We start from the raw sequence: 26,514 nt of genomic DNA, 5'->3' as shown, positions 1-26,514 counted from the left end.
AAAATATTTTTAAATCATATATTTGATAAGGGTCAGTATTCAGGACTATTACAACAGTAAAATAAACAACCCAATTTTTAAAATGGGCAAAAAACTTGGACAGACATTTCTCCAAAGAAGACATACAAATAATCGAGAAACACAAGAAAAGATGTCTAATATCCTTAGTCATTAGGAAAATGTAAATGGAAACCACAGCGACATACCAGTTCAGACATGGGAGATAATGTGTGTTAACGAGGATGTAAAGAAACATAAGCCCTCACACACTGCTGGGAGAAAAAGAATGAAAGTGCAGCCACTGTAGAAAACAGTTTGGCTGTTCCTTAAAAAGCCAGACACAAAATTATCATGTAGCTCAGCAATTCTACTCCAGAGGCAACTAAGCAAGAGGCAACTTAGAAAAACGCTCCCACAAAACTGGTACGTGGCTGTTGACAGCTGCACAAGGCTTTTCAGAGGTGAATGGCTACACAAAGTGTGGTGTGGCCCCAAGGGAACACAGTCCTGACATACGCTACAGCGGGGAAGGCCCCTGGATCATCGTGCCGAGCAAAAGAAGACGGCCACGAGAGACCTCATGCTACAGAACACCATTTTTAATGGAACGTACAGACTAGGGAAGCCTGCACAGACAGAAAGCAGCTGAGTGGCTCCTCGGGGTTGGGGCAAGGGCAGAGTCTGCGACAGGCAGCCCTGGCCACGGAACACCCCAACTCTCAGTTCTCCTCCGTGGATCTCGGGTGTATCTCTCTCTACTCCAGCGCTTATCCTTAGGCCAGCACTACACTGTTATGGTTACTGTAGCTCTGTAGCAAGTCTTAAGGTCAGGATGTGTGAGCCCTCCAACTTTGCTCTTTTTCAAGATTGCTTTGACTTTTCAGGGTCTCTTGCAATGTATATGAATTTTAATTACTCTGTATGAAAGAGTAGGGGATTTCTTTTTGAAGTGATAAAAATATTCTGGAATTTGATACTGGCAATGGTTACATATATCTGTGAATATATTAAAACCCATTGAATTGTGCACTTTGGGCAAATTGTGTGAGATCTGAACTACATTTCAATAAAACTGTTGCAACAAAAATTAAGGATATGAATACATTTCTCCAAATAAGGCATACACATGAAAAGATGCTCAACATTATTAGTCCTTAGGAAGATAGTGTTGATACATGCTAACTGAAACCACAGTGAGAGATTACTTCATACTCACCAGGATGAGTATAATTTTAAAAAGAGGATAATAAACACTGGCAAGGAAATTGGAACCTTCATACATTGCTGGTGGGAATGAAAAAAATGTTTCAGCCATTTTGGAAGACAGTTTAGCAGTTCTTTAAAAATTTAAACAGAGTTGTTACCATGTGGCTGAATAGAAGTGGTATTACTCCTAGGTATATACTAAGGAGAACTGAAAGAGTATTTACAAAAAAATCTTGTATGCGAATGTTAACAGCAGCTTTATTCACAATAGCCAAAGGGAAAACATGCCAAATGTCCATTAACTTTTACATGGATAAACAAATGTGGTATACCTATACAACCGAATATTATTCAATCACAAAGAGGGATAAAAAACAAATACATACTACCATACAATAAACCTGGAAAACATTATGTTGAATGAAAGATGCAAGACACCAAATGTCACATGTTGTACAATTTCATTTATATAAACTATCTGTGGTAGGTAAATTCACAACACACACAGTAGATTTGCGGTTGTCAGGTGTTGGTGGGGAAAAGAGATATGGGGAGGCCACTAATGGGTGTTTCTTTTAGGAATAATGACAATGTTCTAGAATTGGATAGTGTTAATGGCTACACACCTTTCTGAATATACTTTAAAAAACCCCACTGAATTATATATACTTTTTTTGTTTTGAGTTGGGTCTCACTCCTTTACCCAGGCTGGAGTGCAGCAGTACGCATGCTTACAGCCACCCTAGCCTCGACCTTCTGGGCTCCAGTTATCTTTCTGCCTCAGCCTTCCGAGTAGCCGGAACTACAGATGTGCACTACCATGCCTGGCTATTTTTTATTTTATCGTTAGAGACAAGTTCTCACCAAGTTGTCCGGGCTGGTCTCGACCCGCGGGCTCAGGCAATCCACTTGCCTTGGCCTCCCAAAGTGATGGGATTACAGGCTGAGCCACCAAGCCCAGCCTTGAATTGTGTACTTTTAAAGGATGAATTTTATGGCACGTGAACTACATATCAATAAAGAACGATAAAGGAAAAATGGTCTAAATCTACTATAGTAAAATGTCAGGATGTGGTAAAGTTTGATATTTGGTCCACGATACGTTTTACATAATTCTTCATTGTTCCTCTATGTGTGAAATACTTTATTTATTTAGTTATTTATTTTTGAGTTGGAGTCTCACTCTGTCACCCAGACTGGTGTGCAGTGGCACGCTCCCAGCCACCGCAGCCTCGACCTGCTGGGCTCCGGCAATCCTTCCGCCTCAGCTTTCCAAGTAGCTGAAACTACAGGCATGCGCTATCACGCCCGGCTAATTTTTGATTTTATTGTAGAGAAGAGGTCTCACCAAATTGCCCAGGAGGGTCTCGAACCCGTGGACTCAGGCAATCCACTCACCTCAGCCTCCCAAAGCGCTGGGATTACAGGCTAAGCCACCGAGCCTGGCTAAAATACTTAATTTTTAAAAAGCAGGTACAGTAAGATAAAGTATGGTATAGAAGGGGAAAAAAACAGATTAACAGAAAAGGTTCAGAAATATACCCAAGTTTATACAAGAATGTAGCATATTTCAAAGGATGCATTTTGAATCCTAGGGGTAAAATAGATTATTCAAAATATAAACAGACATTTGGAAAAATAAATCTAGGAGTAAGGTGGGGTTTAGTCTAGGCTCTTTCCAGTGTCAAGTGTTCAAAGAAAGCTCTGATGAACACAGGGCAGTCCTGTCCCCATTACTCTCCTCTTGGCAAACAAAAAGTTTTAATGAGGTTATTCTGAAAGACTTATTAATAACAACAGTATTAAAAATGTTAGTACTAACATTTATCAGAATTAGTTAAAGATTAACTTGCAATTCCAGTTTTACCCTGATCACCAATTAGTACTTTGTTGATTTTATTATCTGGAACCAAATATGATTCATCACAAAACTTTCCACTGAATATGTTCTGAATAACAGGAAAAGAAACAGCACTTATTTGCTCAACATTTTTAGCACAAACTAAGCACAGAACATTAGATACACAGCGATAAACAAAACAAATTGACATAGAGGGAATAAAAGCCTAACAATACAAATAAAGGGCATTGTACCCATTAAAGAGAAGAGAGGCAGAAGAGACTTGGAAGGAGTAACAAAGAAAGTTACTCAGTTATTGTGAGAACCCACAATAAGTTTATAAAAGGGCATTGTGACAACAGGCTGACACAAAAGTTAACTATGATACCCAAGAGAAATAATATACACTCCTCACCAGGTGCCTTATAAGATTAAAACTATCTTTAAGATGGTTTTCACTCTGTGGTCGAAATCAGTATGAAGATGAAGGGGAATGTAGGGAGAATATAATAATACTGGAAATATCTTCAAATAATCTTAAAGTAGGAACATACTAAGTGGCTCTGTAATGGATACAAAAAAGTGAATTCAAGCTATCTTTCAAACAGATATCTGAAATCATATGGTAATAAACTGGGGAAGAGAGAAAAAAGAACACCAATTTAATTCAGCTTAATCAGAAAAGTACCTGCTGTTTGTGGCAGTATCCTGAACACTGGCATTTTTATGACTTAATAAGGTATCTTCTCTTGTAATCTAAGAAAATTAAATCATAAACAATTAAATCTTTGTTAAAGACACTGAAGCAACAAGAAATTTACATTTCTTTCTGGTAAAAATAAAAATGTCAGTTTGCTTTAGGTCAGATGGGAGGCAATCATACCTTATCTATGGAAATATCAGTAATTCATCTAGTACAGTCCTATCCCATACCTAAACTAATTATCCAAGATTCATTTTCAATACATTTGACATAAAAATCCACATGCTCTTACTACACAGCTTAAATAATGGACCCATTAAAAAATGTACAGTTTGATGAATTAAAAATATATATATAGATGCATAACCAACATATGCAACACATTCACCCTTCCCCCCCTTGAAGCCTCCCACATAATCCCATCAAAACCCCTTACTGGGGGCAAACAACAATCTATACTTTACACAGTTTCATATAGCTGGAATTATATAATACCTATCTTTTGGGTCTGCTTTTTTAGAGCAGCATAATTTTTTGGGATTCAGTTGCTGCATATATCACTAATTCATTCCTTTTCATTTGATGAGTAGTATATCACTGTATGAATATACCACAGTATCTGTTTAACTATTGATGAACATTTGGGTTGTTTCCAGTTTTTAACTACTACAAAAAAGCTGCAAGGAACATCTGTATACTAATATTTGTATTAACCTAAGTTTTGATTTCTCTTGGGCAAATACTTAAGTGTATGTTTAATGCATTGCCAAACTCTTTTCTGAATTTTATGATTTTACCAGCAATGTATGTGTATTGCAGGAGCTCCATCATCACCAACTCAGAGATGATCAGTCTTTAATTTTAGCTATTTCAGTGGATGTGCCTTTTACCATGATTTTGTTCATCGGTGTCCTTTATCAAGTTGAGGAAGTTCCATTCTATTCCAAATGTGTTGAGTGCTTTTATTATGAACAGGTTTTGAATTTTGTGAAATGATTTTTCTACATGAATTGAGACCATTTTTTTTGTTTGTTTTTGAGTTGGAGTCTCCCTCTGTCGCCCAGACTGGAGTGCAGTGACCGCTCCTGGTCACCGCAGCCTCGACCCGCTGGGCTCCGGCAATCCTTCCGCCTCAGTCTTCCAAGTAGCCGGAATTACAGGTATGCGCTACCATGCCTGGCTGATTTTTTGATTTATTGTAGAGAGGAGGTCTCGCTGCCCAGGCGGGTCTCGAAGCCGCGGGCTCAGGCAATCCACTCACCTCAGCCTCCCAAAGGCACGGGATTACAGGCTGAGCCACCGAGCCCGGCTTGATTACATTTTGTTAAGGACTGTTACATTAATGTTAAAGATAAGTCTTGGTCTATAGACTCTTTTCTTGTAATTTTTTTTTTTTTTGTGAACACTGGGTACTGGGATAACACTAGTCTTCCTCACAAAGTGAATGGGAAGTGCTCCTTTCTATTCTATTTTCTGAAAGAGTTTGTGTAGAACTGTTATCATGTCTTCCTTAATTAAATATTTGGTAGATTGCAACAAAAAAGGTGTCTGATCCTAGGTTTATCTTCATGAGCAGGTTTTTAAACTGTAAGATCAAGTTCCTTTAATATAGGGCTATTCATGTTATTTCTCTCTTCTTTGAGTCAAGAAAGACCCAACAGTATAACTGAAATGCAAGGTAATGATGTCTTAGTCTATTCAGGTTGCTATAACAAAATACCATAAGCTAGGTGGCATATGAATAACAAATATTTACTCCTCACAGCAGCTCTGGAAGCTGAGAATTCCAAGATCAAGACACTGGGAGATTCAGCATCTGGTGAGGGCCCATTCCTCATAGATGGCTCCTCCTTGCTGCATCCTCACATGGTAGAAGGGACAAACAAGTTCCCTCAGGGCTCTTTTATAAGAGCACTAATCCCATTCATGAAGGCTCCACCTTCATGATGTAATCACCTCCCATAGGCCTCATCTGTTAATACCATGGCTTTGGGGATTAGGTTCCAACATACATTTTTGGGTACATGCAAACATTCAGACAATAGTAGATAATAGCAACTATTATTATTACTGCTTCTTTAACTATTGAGGTCAACATTTTTAAAAGCTCATTATGGGCCAGGCACTATTCCATGTCCTTTACATTAATTATCTTACTTCATCTTTATAACCAACCCTAGAGTAGTACTACCATTATCTTATTTTAAACATTATTAAATTGAGGCTCAGAGAAATTTAACTTGCCCCAAGTCAGAAAGATAGTACGTGATAGAACAGAAATGGGATTTCAGAGCCAACATTGTCACATTTTATATGTAAATATTGTTTTATGCTTATATCGTGAGGAGAGGGTAGATAAAAAGCATGATCAACATTCCTAACGTTCACTCAGTTCTCTTCAAGGTCTAGGGACAGGATGGGCATAAAACATCTTCTTGGTGACAGGAGATTCTGAAATCCTAGTTGACAACCTGACTTGGTGAGGTAGGCTTCTTCTTGGTTTCAGGATGGAGGATAAGTCTGAAAGTCACAGAGTGCTGAGGACAAGCTGACCTTTTGAGAGCATGGCTGCCATACCCCTCCTTGGAGCTGGTCCCTACCCACTATATCCTTCACCATGTCACAGCCAACTCTTCACCCTTGTACCTCATGTTGTTGCTAATAACATCAAAATGTTGCCGAATTGAGGGCAGACGGGTGATGCAGAAAAGTGGATGGATAAAGACAGACCTAGAATCACAGACTTAATATCGAGAGAAAGCTAAAAAAAAAGAATCACTAGGTTTTCTGGCTATAAAAGTGGCAAAAATTAAGGACCCACTTTTACAGAAATGTGGCTTTTTAAAAGCTGCTATATTCCTGAGCATCTTTAGGCTTATGTTCCCCCCATGCTACCCTCTCCTAACCTAGCTTGATTAGAATTTAGACTCAGGGAAGGCAATTTCCCATTGTGAGCACATGTCTTGACACACAACTCTACCTCGAGTCACTTGCTAAGTCCCACGTTCTTTTCATTGCACCAGGACTATCACTACTAAAGGCAGCTTACCTTATTCACTGCTTCTACTTGAGCCTTCAAAATGTTACTCTTGAAGTCAGGAGGAACTCTCGTGGCACTCAGTCCTGGGCTCTCAATGGCATTATTAAGACACTTTTCAGTCAACTTCACCACTTCCTCCTAGGTATTAAAAATATACTGTAAAATAAACTCTGATTGGCCACAGTTATATAGACATAGGAAAGGGAATGATGAAAGTTTACATTCAGACAATCAGGAAAGCATGTGTCTCAGGCAGTCATATCCTATTCTAGGCATGATCAATTCCTATAATCATTTATCTTCTGACAGCTCCAGAATTACAGAATTAGCCAGAATTAGCCTCTGTGGGGCCTCATCTAAACTCCAGATGCAATTAAGTACAGCAAATGTTGCATATTCTCCCTGTGTGATTTAATTCAGGTATTTGTCCCAGATGGTATAGCCAGTTATTCAGCTGCTTAAAGACAGGAAATTGGGCTCAATGATTTCTAGAGGTCCCTATAATTCAATATTATGAATTAGTATTTCATATAACTTTGGAGCTATCACCAAGAAGATAATTGTGTTTGGGATTATATATAACACAGCCAAAAAAGATCACCTTGAGATAGAACCTTAAGAAACAGACAGAATAAGGCATAAATTCAGTCAATGAAGGCCATAATTAAAATAATATAAACTAGCTATTATGGAAAAAAAATGTGAGGAAGCAGATTAAGAAATAAAATTAAAAGAGATGCAAATTATCTGTACTACAACTGATATCTTACTTTAAAATGAATGACAATCATTATTAACAATAACAATTGTTATTATTGTTGTTGCTATTTTAACACTGGTCTAAATAACAAACTCACTCTAAGTATTTTCTTAGTGTCAGATACTTGGGGCTTTTGTTCTGTATGACAGGTCAGTTTCTGGGTATAGGATTACATACTGCACCATCCTTACAGTTTTGAAAATATTTAATTAGTGTGACTGCTCCAATTTGGTGTTTCTCAGTGTGGTCTTCACATATCTGCCTCTGGGTGGGACTCCAAAATCTGAATTTTTAACAAGCTTCCCCACGCAATTCTGATACACATACGAGTCTGAGAGTCACTACTGTAGACTATTCATGCCTGTGACCTCCTAGTCTTTAGAATGGTCCCTATCTTAGCTGAAAGAAGTCATTGCATCCTTTTTCACTCTTGGCTGGTTCACATGCTTTGATGTAATTTTCAGACAATTATGCTGCAGACTTGAGATTACTTGTTAATCATTGATATTTGCATATTACAGGATTCTCAAAGCAACCTGCCTCTGATATAGGAAGATACTTCTTTTTGAGCCTATATTAAAAACAAAAACAAGAATTCAACACACATAACACTGGTAGCAGTATAAACTGTTACCATTTTTCTGGAAATAAATTTTGCAAAAGTACCAGAGATCTCAAAATTATGCCTGTCTTTTGACCCAGCACTTCTACTTCCTGGGTATTATCCCAGGCAAATAATCAAAGATGATTATAAATATTTATTTATAAGATTGCTTATCATAGTATTCATTATGACTGAATAAGCAACAATCTAAATGTCTAGCAGTTACCTGAGCAAACACATTGATGACACACTCATGTAATTTAACTATTGCCATATGTTGCTGTAATAAAGCTATTTATATATTTTTTTTTCTAGTTTCAAAAAGCAGTGTCAGCTAGGCTCGGTGGCTCAGCCTATAATCCCAACACTTTGGGAGGACGAGGCGAGTGGATTGCCTGAGCCCGTGGGTTCGAGACCAGCCCGGGCAACCTGGGAAGACCTCGTCTCTACAATAAATCAAAAATTAGCTGGACATGGTAGCGCGCTACTGTAATTCCAGCTACTCAGAAGGCTGAGGTGGAAGGATCGCCTGAGCCCAGAAGATCAACGCTGGGGTGGCTGTGAGCGTGCATGCCACTGCACTTCAGCCTGGGCGAAGGAGTGAGACTCAAAAAAAAAAAAAAAGCAGTGTCAATGCATTTTTACTTCTGAAACGTATATATCAAATTTAAATGTTTTGAAGTTTATTCTGTAAAAATGTTACCTGTAGTTATCTCTTAGTAATGGGATAATAAATATTAATTTCTGCTTTTTTAAACCTGTACTTTCTACAGTTGTCACATATGTATACAATAGAAAAAACAACTGAATATAAGTTGAGTGTAAAAGCTTTAATATTTTCACATTATTTTACTATAGCACATCATTCCAGTGTTATCCAGTTACTATACTGCTGATACATTTGCCTTGGAGGGCCAAAATGTGGCAAACAGAGGGCCGAAAGAATTAAAAGGATACTCTGATTCCTAAACAACCCAAATTAGATCTGAATATAAATTAGACTCTACTTTAGGGTAGGCCTTGGTTGTCAGAGCCAGTGTAGTTAGGAGTTCATATCAAAAACTAAAGTAGATCCAAAGTTTGCTTTAATTCTCGACCAGAATAACACCCACTCTTCCAGAAAGCTCCAAGTGCCCTCAAAAATTATTCAGAAACCGAAACCACTCTAGAAAAGATCTAGGCTAGGAAACATGAACACCTTTTAGCAGGGCATTTATACAGCAAAGCATAAAATTAAGAATTAGTATAAAGTAAAACTCAAAAGAAAAACGGTACTTTTTTACATAAAGGGGTTTCAATTCAGAGAGCTCTGTCTTTAAATGTCTCAGAAACACTAAAAGTACTAAACTAAAAAAAAAGTATACAAAGCTCTTAACCCAAGGAAGCTCGTTAACCTTGAAACAATGCAAGACAAATAGGATATGAATTTTTACAGCTAGCCTACTATACAGCCAGTTAAAAAAAAAAAGATACCAGGAGCATAACAAATTGGTTTCCAGAAACAAAGGATGACTTAAAAATTATTTTAAAACAAACAAAAAACTACACTGATAATATTAATATCCAATTAGTGACCATTCTTCAAGCCAGAAAAGTTAAGGTAATTATTGCCAAATAGGAAATATTTACCTTTACATCTTTTTTTTTTTTTTTGAGTTGGAGTCGCCCAGACTGGATTGCAGTGGCCGCTCCCGGCCACCGCAACCTCGACCTGCTGGGCTCCGGCGATCCTTCCGCCTCAGCCTTCCAAGTAGCTGGAATTACAGGCGTGCGCTACCACGCCCGGCTATGCCTTTACATCTTTAAAAGTATTATTTTGAGGTAGGTTAGTGAGTGCAGGAAAATGTGACCTCTGTTTCGCCCTACAAGAAGCACGAAGCCAGTAGCTAAAAGTTTGGAAAACACTTCCAGGTTGTTTACGGTTGGAGTCAGCAAAACAGAGCAGGCCCTCCACCTTCTAGACCACCTGATGATTGTAAGCAGAACACGAGCTTATCACCCAGTCAGACGCCCAAATGAAGGCAAATTCATGGTCCTCACAACCCTCAACTCCACCCAATCACTCTCTTGAAGGGAGAGGAGATAGAAGGCAGTCACCAAGACTTCCTCAAGTCAGTTCTCACTCTGACACTATCCATACTCCCATCCCCTGGAATGTGTACTTTCCTTCCTTGGGGCTCTCCTCTTGAGACTGTCTGTCCTCACTCCCTTTCCCTTTAGGTGTACTTTTGTCTCAATAAACTACTTTACTCACCAATTTGGTGATTTGCTCTTGAATTCTTTCCTTCAGTGAAGTCAAGATCTCGGACGAGAGTTGAGATCTCATCTAAAGAGACCTCCTCTCCAGCAACAATTTCTACTTACTAATTAACCCTTTGCACTTGGAGACATCTTTCGGATCACCTACCAGCAACTCAACTGCACTTTTTTTTTAACAAAATAGTGAAAAACAAACCACTTCATATTAAATAGTATGGCACTGGAGCCAATTATTTTATTGTTATGATACTTGGCTTACAGTGGAATTTTGGACATTGAGAAAAGTATATCTTATACTTTTCTAACATGTGAAACAGTCATTGACAGGTTCATTGATACATGTTGGGCAATAGGAATTTGTCTGATATCTTCCACCCGGTATTTTTCTATTTGAGCAGACAATGCAGTCATATTTTCTTCCTCCCACATGAACAATATGCAATCTATTGTCCAGTCTGTTGATCGAAGACAATGTAGACATACTCGTGATTCCTGAAAGCCACTTCTCAAATGATCGATCGATCAGAAGCTTGACAAATTTCAAATGAGACATAGATTTTTTAAATGGAAAACGTTAAGGAAACATACATCTTAAAAAAAATGTGTGCTTGCATATTTGGCCTGTGTAATCACCAGCAATCTTTTTATATTCCCTGAGAGGTGATATCCAAGTGGTTTGTTAGATTTATGATGTCCCCTCAGAGGGGACATTCAAGTGCAAAGGGTTAAGTCATATGCATCAACTCGCTGATCACAAATTGTGGCCCTCCTCTGTGTGCTTAATGTCTCCATTCCCCAAAGAAAAGTGAGATCTATCATCACACATGTGTGTCCAAACCTGGAGTTGAGAGAAAGTAAGTAACTGCTTCTTGGTGATATCCTTTTAGGGTCTGCATAGAAAGAAAATTAAAAGGGAAAAATGACAATAATGATCCTAAATCAGTATGAGATGGCAACTTGCTGCTACATTAAATTCCTAACAATCAAAAGAAAAGGCCAGCAAACTACAACCCGACAGGCAAATCTGGTTTACCACCTGTTGTTGTAAATACTGTTTATTGGAATACAGCCATGCTCATTCCTCTATGTTGCTTTCATGCTACAATGGTAGAGTTGAGTACGTGTGACAGACAATCTAAGGTTGGCAAAGACTAAAATATTTACTCTCTGGACCTTTACTGAAATAGTCTGCCAACTCTGGATCATGAGAATACAGTTTTCATGCCCTACTTTCAATCTTTAAGCCTAAAAAGACTAGCTGCTAAAGGTCATGGAGATCATAATTGTGCTCACTGTCCTTACTAATGAACGTACAGATTTTGTTACTTTGTTTTTTATTTGATTACTGTTCGTCAAACGATAAGAAAAAATGATTCTTGAAATAGAATTTGGAGATGAAGAAAATTCTGGATTGTCTCAGGTACCTAAAGAGGAGGAAAGTAATGGAAAAACCTCAAGATTCTGATATGGCATAGGCTGTAAAGGATTTCAAAGGCACAGGCCAGGAGAAAGCACAGGCTAGTGAGAGAGGGTGGGAGGATGAAGGGAACAAAAGAAGAAGATGAATGTATTTATTACCCATGAACTGTACACTTAAAAACTGTAAAGACGCTAAGTTATATATGTACATTTTACCTCAATTAAAAAAAATGAGCACAGAGACTAAGTTGTAGAAAGGAGGAGGCATCTCAAAGTTAGAAGAAACAATCAGTCCATTCAACCAGCAAAATACTCCACAAGGTGGTTAATCTTTAGTCTTGGCCTGAGAAACCCTGCATGCACATGGAGAACTTAATGCTCCTCAGTCAGCACATTCAATTTGTAGATGACTGTTGAGAAACGCTTTCTTATGTTAATGTGAATTCTGTTTACCTCTAACATCACTTACTGACCATAACTCTACTCTGAGGCTATTAAAAAACAAGTCGCATTAATTCCTCTTTCACATAAAAGCTCTTTGGGTATCTAAAGGTAGCTAAAGTGGCTCTCTCCTGAGATTGCTATATGGTGATCCTCAAGCTATAATTCCAGTTATTTGGTTTCAAGATCCTTCACTATACAGATCCTTCTCAACTGCTTTAGCTTTGCTATATCATTTCTAAATAGTAGTATCCAGAAATGAATAAAATACTGTGGTTGGACCTCCCTTTTTAAACTCTTCCAATTAATACAGTTTAGATCTTTTGCAGGTAACTGTACTTGAGAGGATTTGCCATAATATGTTTTCTTAAATCCAGTACCCTATTCCAACCTGACAAAGTCTTCATGGATCCTGATTATACTTTCCAAAAATACTTCCCAGCTATTATCATCTGAAAATTCCATTAGCATAGGAGACCTAGGAAACAAAGTGGTCACTGGAGATGGTCATTTGTAATATAACTTCTGCAGGACTTGGTGGGACAGGATTAAAGTTTCCTGAAGGTCAAGACTTTGTCATTTGTCTGTGAATTACACACAATATTTATTACATCTTGCAATAAGTAGACCGCAAACACACTTGTAGAACTGAATCAACAGTATATAAGGGATCTCAGCTGACTGTATCAATCTTGTGAAATGTAGGTCTGATATGATCCTTCTACAATGGCTTCTCAGAACATGATCAAGTTCGCTGTCAGCAGTGCTAGTCTGAGCCTCAAGATTATATTGTTGGCTCATACTTTTTCAGTTACACAATTCTTATAGCTAGTCATTCAATAATGGATATTTTGCTTTAGAATGATGTATTTTATTTTCAGTAGGTTTTATTCCTAAAATTATTTTAGTTAGTAAGGCTGGCAATAAGATTGATTTGCATTCCTTAAGCAAACATCAATTGTTGATGGTAGAGGTAGCAATATCAGCCTAGATTAAAAATGTGTTACATTAAAAAAAAAAAGGAATCAACTTGTTCACAATATAGGCTAAATACCTCTTATCCAAAATGTCTGAGACCAGAAGTGTTTCAGATTTCCTAATTTTTTCAGATCTTGGAATATTTGCATCATACTTATCAGTTGAGCATCCCTAATACAAAAATCCGAAAATCAAAATTTACAATGAGTATTTCCTTCGAGCATCATGTTCAGTGCTCAAAATGTTTTGGATTTTACAGCAATGTGAATTTTGACTTTTCATATTAGGGATGCTCAATCCATAGTTGAGTTGACTACAATTAAGGTAAGGTAGTCAGATGTCCTTCATTTATTAGTACAATACTGAATTCTACCTTCTATTCTTGCTTGGCACAGAGTAAACCCTCACTAAATATTTTTCCCACTATGTGATCACTCAAATGCTTCTTGATGGCAAACTGACCCACACTCCTCCTCATCTTTTCAAGGCTTCAAAACTAACATAACAGATTCTTTGTCTTAGAGGCTCAGTCATATTATAGCAAGATATGTAGAAAATTTGACAAAAGAAACAAGTGGCTGTTCAACAGATTCCCATAAACCTCTAGCATAGCTCACAATCCCCTCTCTTCTCTCTATCCCCTAAATTCATCAGGCTTCATTCTTCATTAGGGTTATTACAGTTCTTCACTCAATTTTTGCCAAACTAATTATCAATCATCTAAAGTTTTAAATTCATCCTTCTGTTTCTGACCCTGCATTTCCCTACTTTACAAACATTAAAAATAAAAGAACTGACACTGAATACTGAAGAGCAAGAAGATGGAAAGTCTCTCTGAAATTTAATTACTTTCTGATAGATATTTCTGAGAAAAAACATATTAGGAAAAAAATGGGCCATTGGCTTGCTAAACTACCATTTGTTTTTTAAGTTATCGCCAGGCCATGTTTTTCCCTCTCCCTCTCCCTATATTTTCCAATCTAAAAAAAAACACTCTGATCCAGAAGGACCATTTTAATAATGACAATATAAGAAAGAAGAAAATCACTCTCTATACTAGTATTTACAGAAATTTCAGTTCATTATCCAAGGATAGACACGCGAACCAGCTGTTCCCCCTTCCTATTTAAAAACTAAATAAAATAAAACTCATCCTGGCCTTCTTATTGGTAGAATACTACTTACAGAAAAAAATAGTGTTGCTAGATCACTGCCCAAAACTTACTCTTTGTTTAGTGGGGACATTAGGTGGCTAATATGATTAATTATAAGATTTCTATCTCATTTGATTTATTTTAATTACCCCTATAAATTATTTCATAAGAAAAAAATTTTTAAAGTATAGTCACAATTAACTGAAGCATAATTGGTTTCACTGCTATGCACCCCACTCCACACCAAAAAAATTCAAAGGGGACAGGGTAGAGAAAAGAATAAAAGATCGGCCGGGCTCGGTGGCTCAGCCTGTAATCCCAGCACTCTGGGAGGCCGAGGTGAGTGGATTGCCTGAGCCTGCAGGTTCGAGACCTGCCTGGGCAACTTGGCGAGACCTCATCTCTACAATAAATCAAAAAATGAGCCGGGCGTGGTAGCGTGCGCCTGTAGTTCCAGCTACTTGGAAGGCTAAGGCAGAAGGATCACTGGAGCCCAGCGGGTCGAGGCTGTGGTGGCTGGGAGCGGCCACTGCACTCCAGTCTGGGTGACAGAGTGAGACTCCAACTCAAAAAAAAAAAAAAAAAGAATAAAAGATGAAGCTGAAGCATTTGAAATTTCATTCTGTCCCTTGTTTATACTGTAGAGCAGGTCTCCTTCAAATAAATCCTTTCATAAGTTCAGTAAATCCTTCAACTGGACGGGGCAGAATCAATATAAAAGGTTTGATGGCCATAACACTTTTGGTTGTGTTTAAAAAAAATTATGAAATGACAACTCTTAATGTTGCTGCACAAGTTTCCTCCTTCCCTCCTAAACACCCACAGATTTCATCTTTTTAAGTGAGAAAACCGGTTTATAAGAGTTCAGCACAGACAGATTTCCCAGCTAAAGAAAAGAGAAGTCATCTTTGGAAAGAAAAAATTTCTGGGAGTTCTGGAGATGTGTAACAGGTATACACAGGGGAAAACTGAATACCTGACTGTTGACATTAACATCGATGTTGGATCGAGGGGACGGCAAAGGACTGTTCTCCATCTCCAGCTGTTTGAGCTTTTCTGAGGCATCTTTAAATGCTGAAGAAAAAAAAAGGTAAAATAGTCCCTCAGTCTGCTAGGCTGTCACAGCTGTGTAAGGGTATGGTTTTGTTTTCTCAACACCAGTTACCATTAACTAAAAGTAACAATCCAGATAAACACAAAATAAACATATTTTCTTTCCATATCCAAATATCTCACCATTAATCTGATTAAGAGTTAATTATTAAATATTAATTAAGTAAGAGTCGATCGGAGCAGTCCTAAAAAGCAAGTGGATGTGGAATCTCCACAGCATGTGTGGTTAAGACGGTTTACCTAGCCAAGAGACTCAAAAGGCAGAGAAGACTTGTGACAGGGTCCCCTTCTTCCACAACAACCCAAGCTCATGCCTAACCTTAACACTTTGCCACCTTCACTCCTTAGCCTGCTTATCCACTGCCTAAAACAAATTTATATAGTTTGTGGAGCAAATTAATGAAGGATATACACTGATTCATTCATTGATTCGACATATTACATATTGGTGCCATCAGATGTAATGCAGAACAAGCATTTTGTCTTCATTACATTCTTCCTAGCTGAAAAATACATTACAAAGTTCTTTAACCACTGAAAAGGAAATACATTAAATAGAATTCATCTTTAAATGAACTCTAGTTTAACTGGCTACTCTGAAAAAATCTTATTTTAAAGGGATTACACTGATGTGGGCTTAAATTTTACACTGCCACTAGACAAAAAAAGTTGTTGAATGCCTAATAATTTCTATATAATCAGGTAGAAGAGGAAGAAACTTTGAAATCATGTCCTCTGGGGTCAAAGGGATCTTCTAAAAGTGTTCATCAGTTAACCAAATGAAGTCTCTCCCTGGCTGCAAAGGAGAATCAAATGGGGAGCTTTCAAGAAATACTCCCTCCCAGAGCTCACCCTAGAATAGTTATATCAGCATCTCTGGAGGTAGAATTCTGGCACGAGTAGCTTTTAAAACTCTCCGGATGATTTTAGTGTACAACCAAAGCTGAGAACCACTAACTTGACACTGCTCTTCTCAAAATCTTCCCTCCCCATTCACTTAATTGCTACCTCCTGGTTTTCTTATGCTTCAAATTACTTGACACTGATTTTTAGCATGATGATGTTGAAATAAAACATGCTTTAGCTTCTGCTGATAAATTAATACTTTTGGGTGGGTTGAAATAAAGCTCCTTCTGCTACTTCTGTTTGTCTGAGGAATACCCTGAGATGAATGATATGCTGTTTTTAAAAGTTACTATTTGTAACTAGTTACTTATGTGAATCAGAATTTTGACAGTACAATAAAAATAAAATACAGTATAAATTGGATACCAAGAGTGTAACACCTTAACAACATAAAAATGCTCTAATTATTCTCATTGATTGATTTTGAGTAAATGTTATAAATTATAACTAAGTAAATTCAACTATTAATGAAACCTCCAGACTGGAAGAACTTCTTCTGTCACAAACTCAACAACATTCAAGCTCTGCTTGAATACTTTCTATAAAAAGGAGCTCACTAACTCTTAGGTACCTATTTCTATGACATGGTAGATTCTTTCCTATACTGATGCAAAATTTGCTTTCCAATACTTGCAAATTGCTCATCCAAGATTCACCAATAAAGTGTCATAAAATAAATTCTTTGATATACCAGACTTTCCTTTTTTTTTTTTTTTTTTTGAGTTGGAGTCTCACTCTGTTGCCCAGACTGGAGTGCAGTGGCCGCATCCGGCCACCACAGCCTCGACCTGCTGGCTCCGGCGATCCTTCCGCCTCAGCCTTCCGAGTAGCCAGAATTACAGGCATGCGCTACCACGCCCGGCTGATTTTTTGATTTATTGTAGAGATGAAGTCTCGCTGCCCAGGTGGGTCTCGAACCCGCGGGCTCAGGCAATCCACTCACCTCAGCCTCCCAAAGGCACGGGATTACAGGCTGAGCCACCGAGCCCAGCGATATACCAGACTTTCAAATATTTGGAGAGTCAGTCCATCTCATTTGATCTTATCTAGGCCATTTTTAATTCATTTTACTGTTACCATAATCTAATACAATCTGCTAATACAACACTATGATACCGCTGAAGGGATTAAACTTTAAAAATTCACATAACAGGCAAAATGGAATATAAGTATAATCAATACTACCATCTCTATAAAGAAGGCTACTTTGATTTTAACTCTGGAAATAATCTTCATTAAGCTAGTCATGCTTCTGGCCAAATTTAAATCTTGATGGCTTGCTATGTCTCACATCATTCTAGTGATAAAGAGCAAACATTTCCAACATGAAATGGAATCAGAGCAGGACTGTTAAAACTGGACTAACAACAACAAAAAAATTACTGCAGAGAAATACATGAGCAATAGTAGTAAAGGATGTTTACTTAATCTAATAACTGACTACCACCTTAAAAAAAATCAAATTAGAACATCGGTCCGAATTATCAGTGTGACAAATCAATAAAGTTAATTCTTGTTTTCCTGATGTCAAACTAACAAGTACAATTTAAACACGCTTGATGTCAATAAAAGCAACCCTGATGTCCCAGAACTTTGTTTGCAATGGTTACTTAGGAAACAAAAGAACACATTTTTAACACCTCTTACCAGCAGCACTTCAGCATGTTCTATTAACCAGAAGTGTTGTGGGACTTTTCACTAACGCTTCTTATTTCTAAATTACTAAATACTATTGCTGTATTTTACACTCTTTAGAAGCACCAGCATACTCACTGGCAATTTTCTATGAGTTGTGTAAAGACTATGTCTAATCTTAGCCTGTGAAAGAAATCAAATTGGCAAGAGCCATATAAATACAAGCTGCTTTAAAATGAATACACATTACATTGAGATTCAGTAGGAAGCTACTGTTTAAAAACAGGTTATGCTTTAATATCAAACTAAACTCACAAATATACAGACATTTTCAGCAAGCAATTTACGTTCTCATTTTAACCTTTAAAAAAGGCTTCAAAAGCAGTATTCTTTTTTGTAATATTTACTTTTGTGGGCCTAGGCGATAATAATCCTCATTAATAACAAACTATTTCTAAGAGCTAATAGAATATTCAAACATTTGTTCAATCCTGTGCCCTTGAAAAATCTTTTTTTTTTTTTTTTTGAGTCATGGTCTCACTGTGTTGCCCAGGCTAGACCTCCAGGCTCAGGCAATCCTTTCACCTCAGCACCCTGAGTAGCTGGGACTACAAGCGCATACCATCATGCCCAGCTAATTCGGCTAATATCTTATTTTTATTTTTGGAGAGATGAGGTTTTGCTATGTTTCCCAGCCTGGACTTGAACTCCTGGGCTCAAGTAATCCACCTACCTTGGCCTCTGAAAGTGCAGAGATTACAAGCATGAGCCACCATACCCGGTCCTTTTTCCCCCTCTTCCTTCTTAATTTTCACTCAAGAAACAAACTAAAAAGCAAATTTAAAAATTCTTAAATATTTAATAACTTATAAATGATATATATGTTTAATGGCTCAATTATGTTGTCTTGAATATTTCAATGTTCCCCTAAGTCAAAAAAGGCAAGAAGGCATAACTATTCTGAATTAAATCTAAAAGTTCAACTATTACATAAAATATTGTTGGAGAAACTGATTTTAAAATCTCATTTCAAAGGGAGATAAAACAGGTATCATTGATATATTATAGAACATTTACTTACTCCCACATTCAATTTCAGATTCCTCTAAACCAGTCTGCCTGGTGGTTATGTTAATTTCATCCAGTGCTTGGGATGTTTCCATAGTGTCTGATGCCCCAATTACATCACCAATTGTTGTTTCCAATAAGTCTGGGCTAGCCAGCAAATCAATATTCAGAGGCAAACTGCAAAGTTAATAGAAAACTTACTTAGACCAAGAAATTTACCATGAAAACAATTTAATATACAGTTTGCCCTCCATGTCTGCAGGTTCCAGGGAATCTGTGGATTGAACAAGCTGTGGATTGAAAATATTCAAAAGAAAAATAAATTAAAAATAACAATATACCAATAAAAAGTACAAATAAAAAACAATATAGTTTAACAACTATTTACACAGCATTTACATTAGGTATGATTTAAATTATACAGGAGGATGTATGTAGGTTATACACAAATCCTACACCATCTAATATATGGGACTTGAGCATCTGAGGATTTCGATACTAACAAAAAGCTTTGGTTGGAAAAAGATTTATGGAAGAGTTTGAATCCCAACTGGCTTTATTCATCTTCCAAAATCCTCTAGGCAGACTTCTCTCAGACAAAATAAAGTAAAAAACCCTAGGTTAGCCTCCCACCTAAAATAACCTCAGGGAGAAAAAGAAACTATTTTCAAAACACTAGGCATCAGGCAACAAGAGACAATGCTTCTGAGAAACGGGAAACAAATGAGGTAAGTCCTACAAAAATCTTCAGAGCATTTCCAGGTCATGGCCCAGGGTGGGGGCGGGGATGGGGCACAGCATGGACGACTCCCTTCGCTGAGAAAAGGAGCCGCAGTCGAGGGAGCCAAAGGCCGCTAGAAGTCGCAGGACCGAGCAGCCTCAGCGGGGAGAGAAACACCACAAGAGAGCCCTGAAGGTATGCAGACAGTTCCTCTCAAGCATTCAGCAGAGTACTGGCTGATAAGAAGGTGTGTGTGGGGAAACTCCACACACTGAACAGATTACAGGGAACCACTGGCATTCACACCGGGTCATGGCCTGTTTCCATCGACTGACTGTATTTTTTAAAAATTTACTAATAGAGACCGTTTCTTGCTATGTTGCCCAGGCAGGTTTTGAACTCCTAGACTCAAGCAATCCTCCTTTCTTAACCTCCCAAAGTGCTAGGATTACAGGAGTTAGCCACTACACCTGACCCAGACTGTAAATATACATAATTCACAGGGCATTGCCTTGATAGTGAAGAAAAATTAACCTAGACTGAGCATTGCAACACTCACCTAACAAATCATGAAAGCGAGATCTAAAAGGATCAAACTGTTTCCAAGTAACTTAACTGCATCCCAAAACAAAGCTCAAGAAGATTTAGAGGATTACAAAAATATCTAGTACTCAACAAGGTAAGAGTCACAATGTCAGACATTTAAAGATTACCAGGAATACAAAGAGGCAGAAAAAGACATACCATACTAAAGAGAATAATCAATCAAAAATAACCTAGAAATTATGAATTTTGCAGTAACTTGGAAGGACTGAGAGTCTATAACACTTAGCAAGCTATCACAGAAACAACAAATTGAATACCACATGTTCTCATTCATAAGTGAACCCTGAATAGTTATAACGCTATAAGAAAGGGGTTGGCAGTGGTGGGAAACTGCCAAGGGAGGGAGGACAGTGGTACACTTCATCAATAAGGGTACGTGATCTCAAACCAGGTGAAGTGGGGACCAAAGTGAGGCCCAAACTTTACCTGTACAATGACCATTTGTATACCTAACCCTGAATTGTACTGCACATCTTTAAAATAAAAATTTTTTCAAGTTAAAAAGAAAGAAAATAACCCAGGACTAATCTAGATGTTAGAATTAGCAGAGAAAGACATTAAAAATTATTATAATTGTATTCCATGTTCTAAAAGTTAAGCAGAGATATGGAAGACATAAAAAAGACCCAAATCAAACTTCTAGAGATGAAAACGACAGTATCTGAGTTAAGAAACATATTGGCAGGGATTGATAGATTAGACATTAGAAAAAACACTGAACTCTAAAGTACAGCAATAAAAACTATTCAAAATAAAACAAGAAAAAAAAAAAAAAGAATTCCCCCAAAAGAAAAGAGTATCAGTTAGTTAGCTGTAGAACAACTTCAAGCAGCCTATTATAAAGATAAGTGGAGTCTCAAAGTAGGGGTGGGACAGAACAAATACTTGAAGAAATATGGCTGAAAATGTTCCAGATTAGATAAAAACTATAAACTCACAGATCGAAGAATATCAACAAACTCCAGACACAAGAAATATGAAAAAAAAACTACACCAAAGCACCTCACATTAAAACTGCTTAAAACCACTGCACTCCAGTCTGGGCAACTGAGTGAGACTCCAACTCAAACAAACAAACAAACAAACAAACAAAACAAACAAACAAAAAAACCAACAATAAAAATATAAGAACAGCCAGAGACATAATGTTCAAAAGAACAAAAGTGAGAATGATGGCAGATTTCTCACTAGGAACAATGCAAACTAGGTCAGTGGAGAATATCTTGAAAGTACTGAAAGAAAAACATTACCAACTAAAATTTTATACCTAGCAAAAAAAAAAAAAAAGCTTTCAAAAACAAAGGTGAACTTTGTATCAATGCAAGAGAAAAGCAAATGTGCAAAAATTTGCAAGAGAAATGCAAAAATGTATACATGAATGCTAAAAGAAGCATTATTCCTAATAGCCAAAAAGTGGAAACAACCCAAACGCCCATTTATGAATAAATGTGATATATCCATAGAGCTAAATACTATTCGGCAATAAAAAGGATAAATTACATGCTACAAGATCGATGACCCCTGAAAACATAATGGGAAAAAAAGCCTGTCATAAAATACACATATTGCATAATTCCGTTTATATGAGGTGTCTGTCTGGAATAGCCAAATTCATAGACCCAGAAAGTAATTTCATGGTTACCAGGAGCTGGAGGAGAGGTCGGGGAGGAACAGGGATTGACTGCTGTGGTATGAAGTCTCAAATTCGATTCAATAAGAAGTGCTTCCTTAACACCCGTGAGCCTAACGGGGCCCCAAATTCATCACTGTAGGTTTCTATCACCACATATGCTCCTCACACAGCGGGAAAGACTCCCCATCCAGCTAGTTCTATTCTCAATTGGACCAGCTACACTCTACCAAGTCCATAACCTAATTCCAACTTTCTGTTAGCTTGCAAAAGTATTCAAATAAGTCACTCACAGTCTCTGGTGGGAAACGGGGGTCACCTTACCCTTTTATTACTATGAAACATGCCATTTACAGCTTGTTTGCGCACTCTGCTCCCAAGTGCAACAGCTGTGTGCCTCTACATTGTTTTAGGTTTCCTATTCCCCTGGGTTGAGTTCATACAGCAGTCATCTCTTACATCCATTTTACATGGTTTCAGTTACCTGAAGTCAACCATGTGCAAAAATAGGAGAACAGTACAAAAATATATTTTCAGAGAGTTATTACACTCACATAACTTTTATTACAGTACTTTTATAACTGCTCTATTTTATAATTAGTTATTATTGCTAATCTCTTACTGTGCCTAATTTCTAAATTAAACTTTATCATATGTATGCATGTATAGGAAATAACATAGTATATATAGGGTTCCGTAATATTCACAATTTCAGGCATCCACTAGGGTCTTGGAACAAATCTCATGCAGGTAAGTACTTACTACTGTAAATTATATGACTAATAAATTGCTGTTCATCTCACCTGTCTTGTGTTGAGTATCATGTGTTCTGCCATTTCCTAGTATTTAAGGCAGGAGATCCCTCCCTCACCAAAAGGGGGCATAGAAGGAATCAGAACAACTGTTAATTGAGCACAGAGTTTCATTAAGGAAAACAACGATGTTCTAAAACAGGACTGCACTGATAGCTGCACAACCCTATTAATATGATAAAAACACAACTGCCCACATTCAATGAATAAGATGGTATGTGAATTATACCTTAATAAGGCAGTCTAAAAAAAAAAGGCAAAGAAGAGACATCATCAGATATTTAAAAAAAAATTCATGACCAGAAGCCTACACGTTAAAAACAACAGTTAAAGAAATACCTTCAGACAAAATGCCAGATGAAAGATGTGAATCTAAACAAAAAAATAAAGAGCACTGGAAAGAGTAACTACAAATGTAACACATGTAAGAGTTTTTTCTTAATATTTAAAGTGTTGAAAGAGACAACCACTTAAACAAAAAATACAATGCATATGGTTTATAACATATAAAAATAAAATGTTTGACATATGATAGCACAGAGGCTAGGAGAAATGAAAGTACACTACACTGTAAGGTTCTTACAGTATACACAAAATAGTATCACATCACTTGAAAGTAGACTGTGATAAAGCTGTACAAGAGGGAACCTAAAAATTTTTATTAAAAACTGTGTATTTATTCTTACATGTTTAAACTTTAGGCGCCTTCAAAATACTTTCTGCTTGATGTCATAACCAACCGAGACGATTTTTCCACTGTAGGAAAACAGTTTTTGAACTCGTCAATTTTCATGCCCTTTAGTGCTTCTGCCATTTTTTGTTTCATCTCTTCTACATCAGCAAAACGTTTCCCTTTGATGATTTTTTTCACCAGGGGAAACAAAAAAAAGTCACTTGGGGTGAGATCAGTGAATATGGTGGATGGGTCATGGGGATCATGCCATTTTTTGACCAAAAACTGCTGAACACTCAGCGTGGTGGGGGCAGGAGCACTCATAAATCACCCATCATAAAATGGGCAAATGCGCTGAAAGAATCTTCCCCCAAAATTCACTAAAGCTGAAAGCAGCCCCTCACGACAACGTAGGTTGGTTATATTGATGCTGATGGGTTCCCAGAACACCTACCTAGTATAATCTGTACTACAAGGGGCTACGCTCCAAAAAATAATTCCGGTTTTCTGTGGGTCCCCCTCTGTACATTTTAAAGCAATCAATAAATAAGAAAGCAAAGAAATATAGCTAAGGAGTGAAGAACATAAGTGGAATCAAGAGTGGGTTTCTTTTTTTAGAAACAGGGCTTCACTCAGGCTGGAAAGCAGTGGCACGATCACAGCTTACCACAACCTTGAATTCTTGGGGTCAAGAGATCCTCTTGTTTCCATCTCCAGAGTAGCCACCGTGCCCAGCTAATTTTTTTAAATCATTTTTTGTAGTAACAAGGTCTTCCTACGTTGCCCACACTGGTCACAAACTCCTATCCTCAAGTGATCTTCCCACCAACCTCCCAAAGTGCTAAGATTACAAGCCACAGTGCCTGGCAAATAAAAAATATTTGATTAATAAAAAATATACTGAACAAACAGAAAACAAATTTAACAATAGACTCAAATTTAATCATATTAATAATCACATTAAAAGGAAATGGTCTAAAAATGCCAATTTTTAAATGTAGAAACTGTCAGGATGCAAAATCCAATTATATACCACTTACATGAAACACAACTTAAATATAAACAAAGAGATTAAAAAACAAAGGATAAACGATACAGCATGCTAACAGAAGGCAAAACAAAGGTGGAACAGATATATTGACATTAAAGTTGAGCTCAGTGAAAAGAATATTACCAAAAACAAAGACAATAATTTCATAATGATAAGGGGCTCAATTAATCAAAAGAATGTAACAATCCTAAATATTGTTCTACCTAATGATAGGGCTTCAAAATACGTGAGGCCAAAACTAACAGAACTGAAAAGAGAACTGCATAGGTCAATAATCATAGCCAGCATCTCTCTTACTAATTGACAGAACAAGCAGGCAGATAATCAGCAAGGATACAGTAAACTTGAACAACAGAATATGTGTTCTTCTCAAGTGCACAAAAAATAATCACTAAGAAAGACCCTATTCTGGTCTATAAAACAAGGCTCAAAAATTCAAAGAAATTCAAGCTACATAAAATGTGCTTTGATCAGAACATAATTAAATTAGAAATCCAAAATAGAAAGATCCTTGAAAAATCCTTAAATATTTGGAAACTATGTAACACACTTGTAACTATAACCCATGAATCAAAAAAGACAGCAAAAGAAAAATGAAAAAAAAAAAACAAAAACCTTGAGCTAAATGAAAGCACAACATATCCAAAGTTGTGAGATGCCACTAAAGCAATAATTGGAGTAAAAATTTGTAGCACTAATTACCTCATTAAAAGAGAAGAATGTTCCCTTCAATGACCTAAGATTACATCTTGATAAAAAAAGAAAAATAAAAGAGCAAATTAAACCCAAAGGGAGGAGAAAGATAGGAGACACTAAAGATCAAAGGGGAAAAAAATAGAGAAAATCAAACCAAGAGCTGGTTCTTTGAGAAGCTCAATATAATTGATAACTTCTAGCTTAGATAATCAGGAAAAAGAAAAGGAATACATACATATTTACTAATATCAGGAACAAGAAAGGTGGTGTCACCGCTGATGCTACAGAAATTAAAATGGCCTATGGGAATATTATAAATTTTATGCCAACAAATTCAACAACTTAGATGATATGGACAATTCCTTGAAAGACATAAACTGCCAAAGCTCATTAAAGAAGGAACAGAAAATCCAAATAGACACATAAAAGAAATTAAATTAGTAACTCAAAAATCTTCCCACCAAGAGAAGCTCAGGCCCAGATGACTCCCTTGGCAAGTTCTGCCAAATATTTAAAAAAAGAAATAATACTAACCTTCAACAACAATTCAGAAATAGAGAAAGAGGTAAAACTCCTCAAATTCATTCTGTGAGCTCATTATTATCCTAATATCAGAGCCATATCAAAGACGTAACAAAAAAATCAAGCAAGAAATAAAAGGGGCCGGGCTGTAATCCCAGCACTTTGGGAGGCTGAGGCAAGTGGATTGCCTGAGCCCACAGGTTCGAGATCCAGGTCGATGCTGGGGTGGCTGTGAGCATGCCACTGTACTCCAGCCTGAGTGTCAGAGTAAGAATCCAACTCGGAAAAAAAAAGAAAAGGACTGTCCACATGATTTAGACCAGTAATATAAAGTTGGCTTAGCACCCCAAGATCAATTAACATAATATTACCATCTTAGTCAGTAGATGCAGAAAAAGCATCCGACAAAATCTAACACCATTCATGATAGTAACTTTCAACAAACTAGGAACAGAATGGAACGTCCTCAATCTGACAAAGGGCATCTACAAAAAACTGACCTAAAATCACACTGAACAGTGAAAGAGTAAATGCTTTCTTTCTCCCTTAATTTAGAAAATAAGACAAAGATGTCCACTCTTGACACTGCTATTCAACATCATACTAGAGGTTCTAGCTTGTGCAATAAGAAGAAAAAGGAAAAGAATAGAAAAGTAAATCAAAAGCATCCAGATTGG

The 26,514-nt window shown here is 37.1% G+C and overlaps 1 protein-coding gene across 1 annotated transcript in view; it reads right to left on the bottom strand.

Annotated features, from left to right (window-relative positions):
* The window catches only part of EPB41L5 (erythrocyte membrane protein band 4.1 like 5), a 141,084-nt gene that overhangs the window by 29,145 nt on the left and 85,425 nt on the right, over positions 1–26,514 (bottom strand). Inside the window, exons 17-20 of the mRNA XM_008059330.1 lie at positions 19,140–19,303; positions 15,381–15,478; positions 6,799–6,927; positions 3,735–3,802 (exon numbers count right to left, since the gene is read on the bottom strand). Coding sequence (XP_008057521.1) covers positions 3,735–3,802; positions 6,799–6,927; positions 15,381–15,478; positions 19,140–19,303 — 459 coding nt within the window. The remainder of the gene's footprint in view (positions 1–3,734; positions 3,803–6,798; positions 6,928–15,380; positions 15,479–19,139; positions 19,304–26,514) is intronic.

The sequence above is a fragment of the Carlito syrichta genome, unplaced genomic scaffold (assembly GCF_000164805.1).
Source record: "Carlito syrichta isolate Samal-C Ts95f unplaced genomic scaffold, Tarsius_syrichta-2.0.1 Scaffold303994, whole genome shotgun sequence".
Lineage (NCBI taxonomy): Eukaryota > Metazoa > Chordata > Mammalia > Primates > Tarsiidae > Carlito > Carlito syrichta.
The sequence above is the reverse complement of the archived record's forward strand: the minus strand, read 5'-3'. Positions and strand labels throughout refer to the sequence as shown.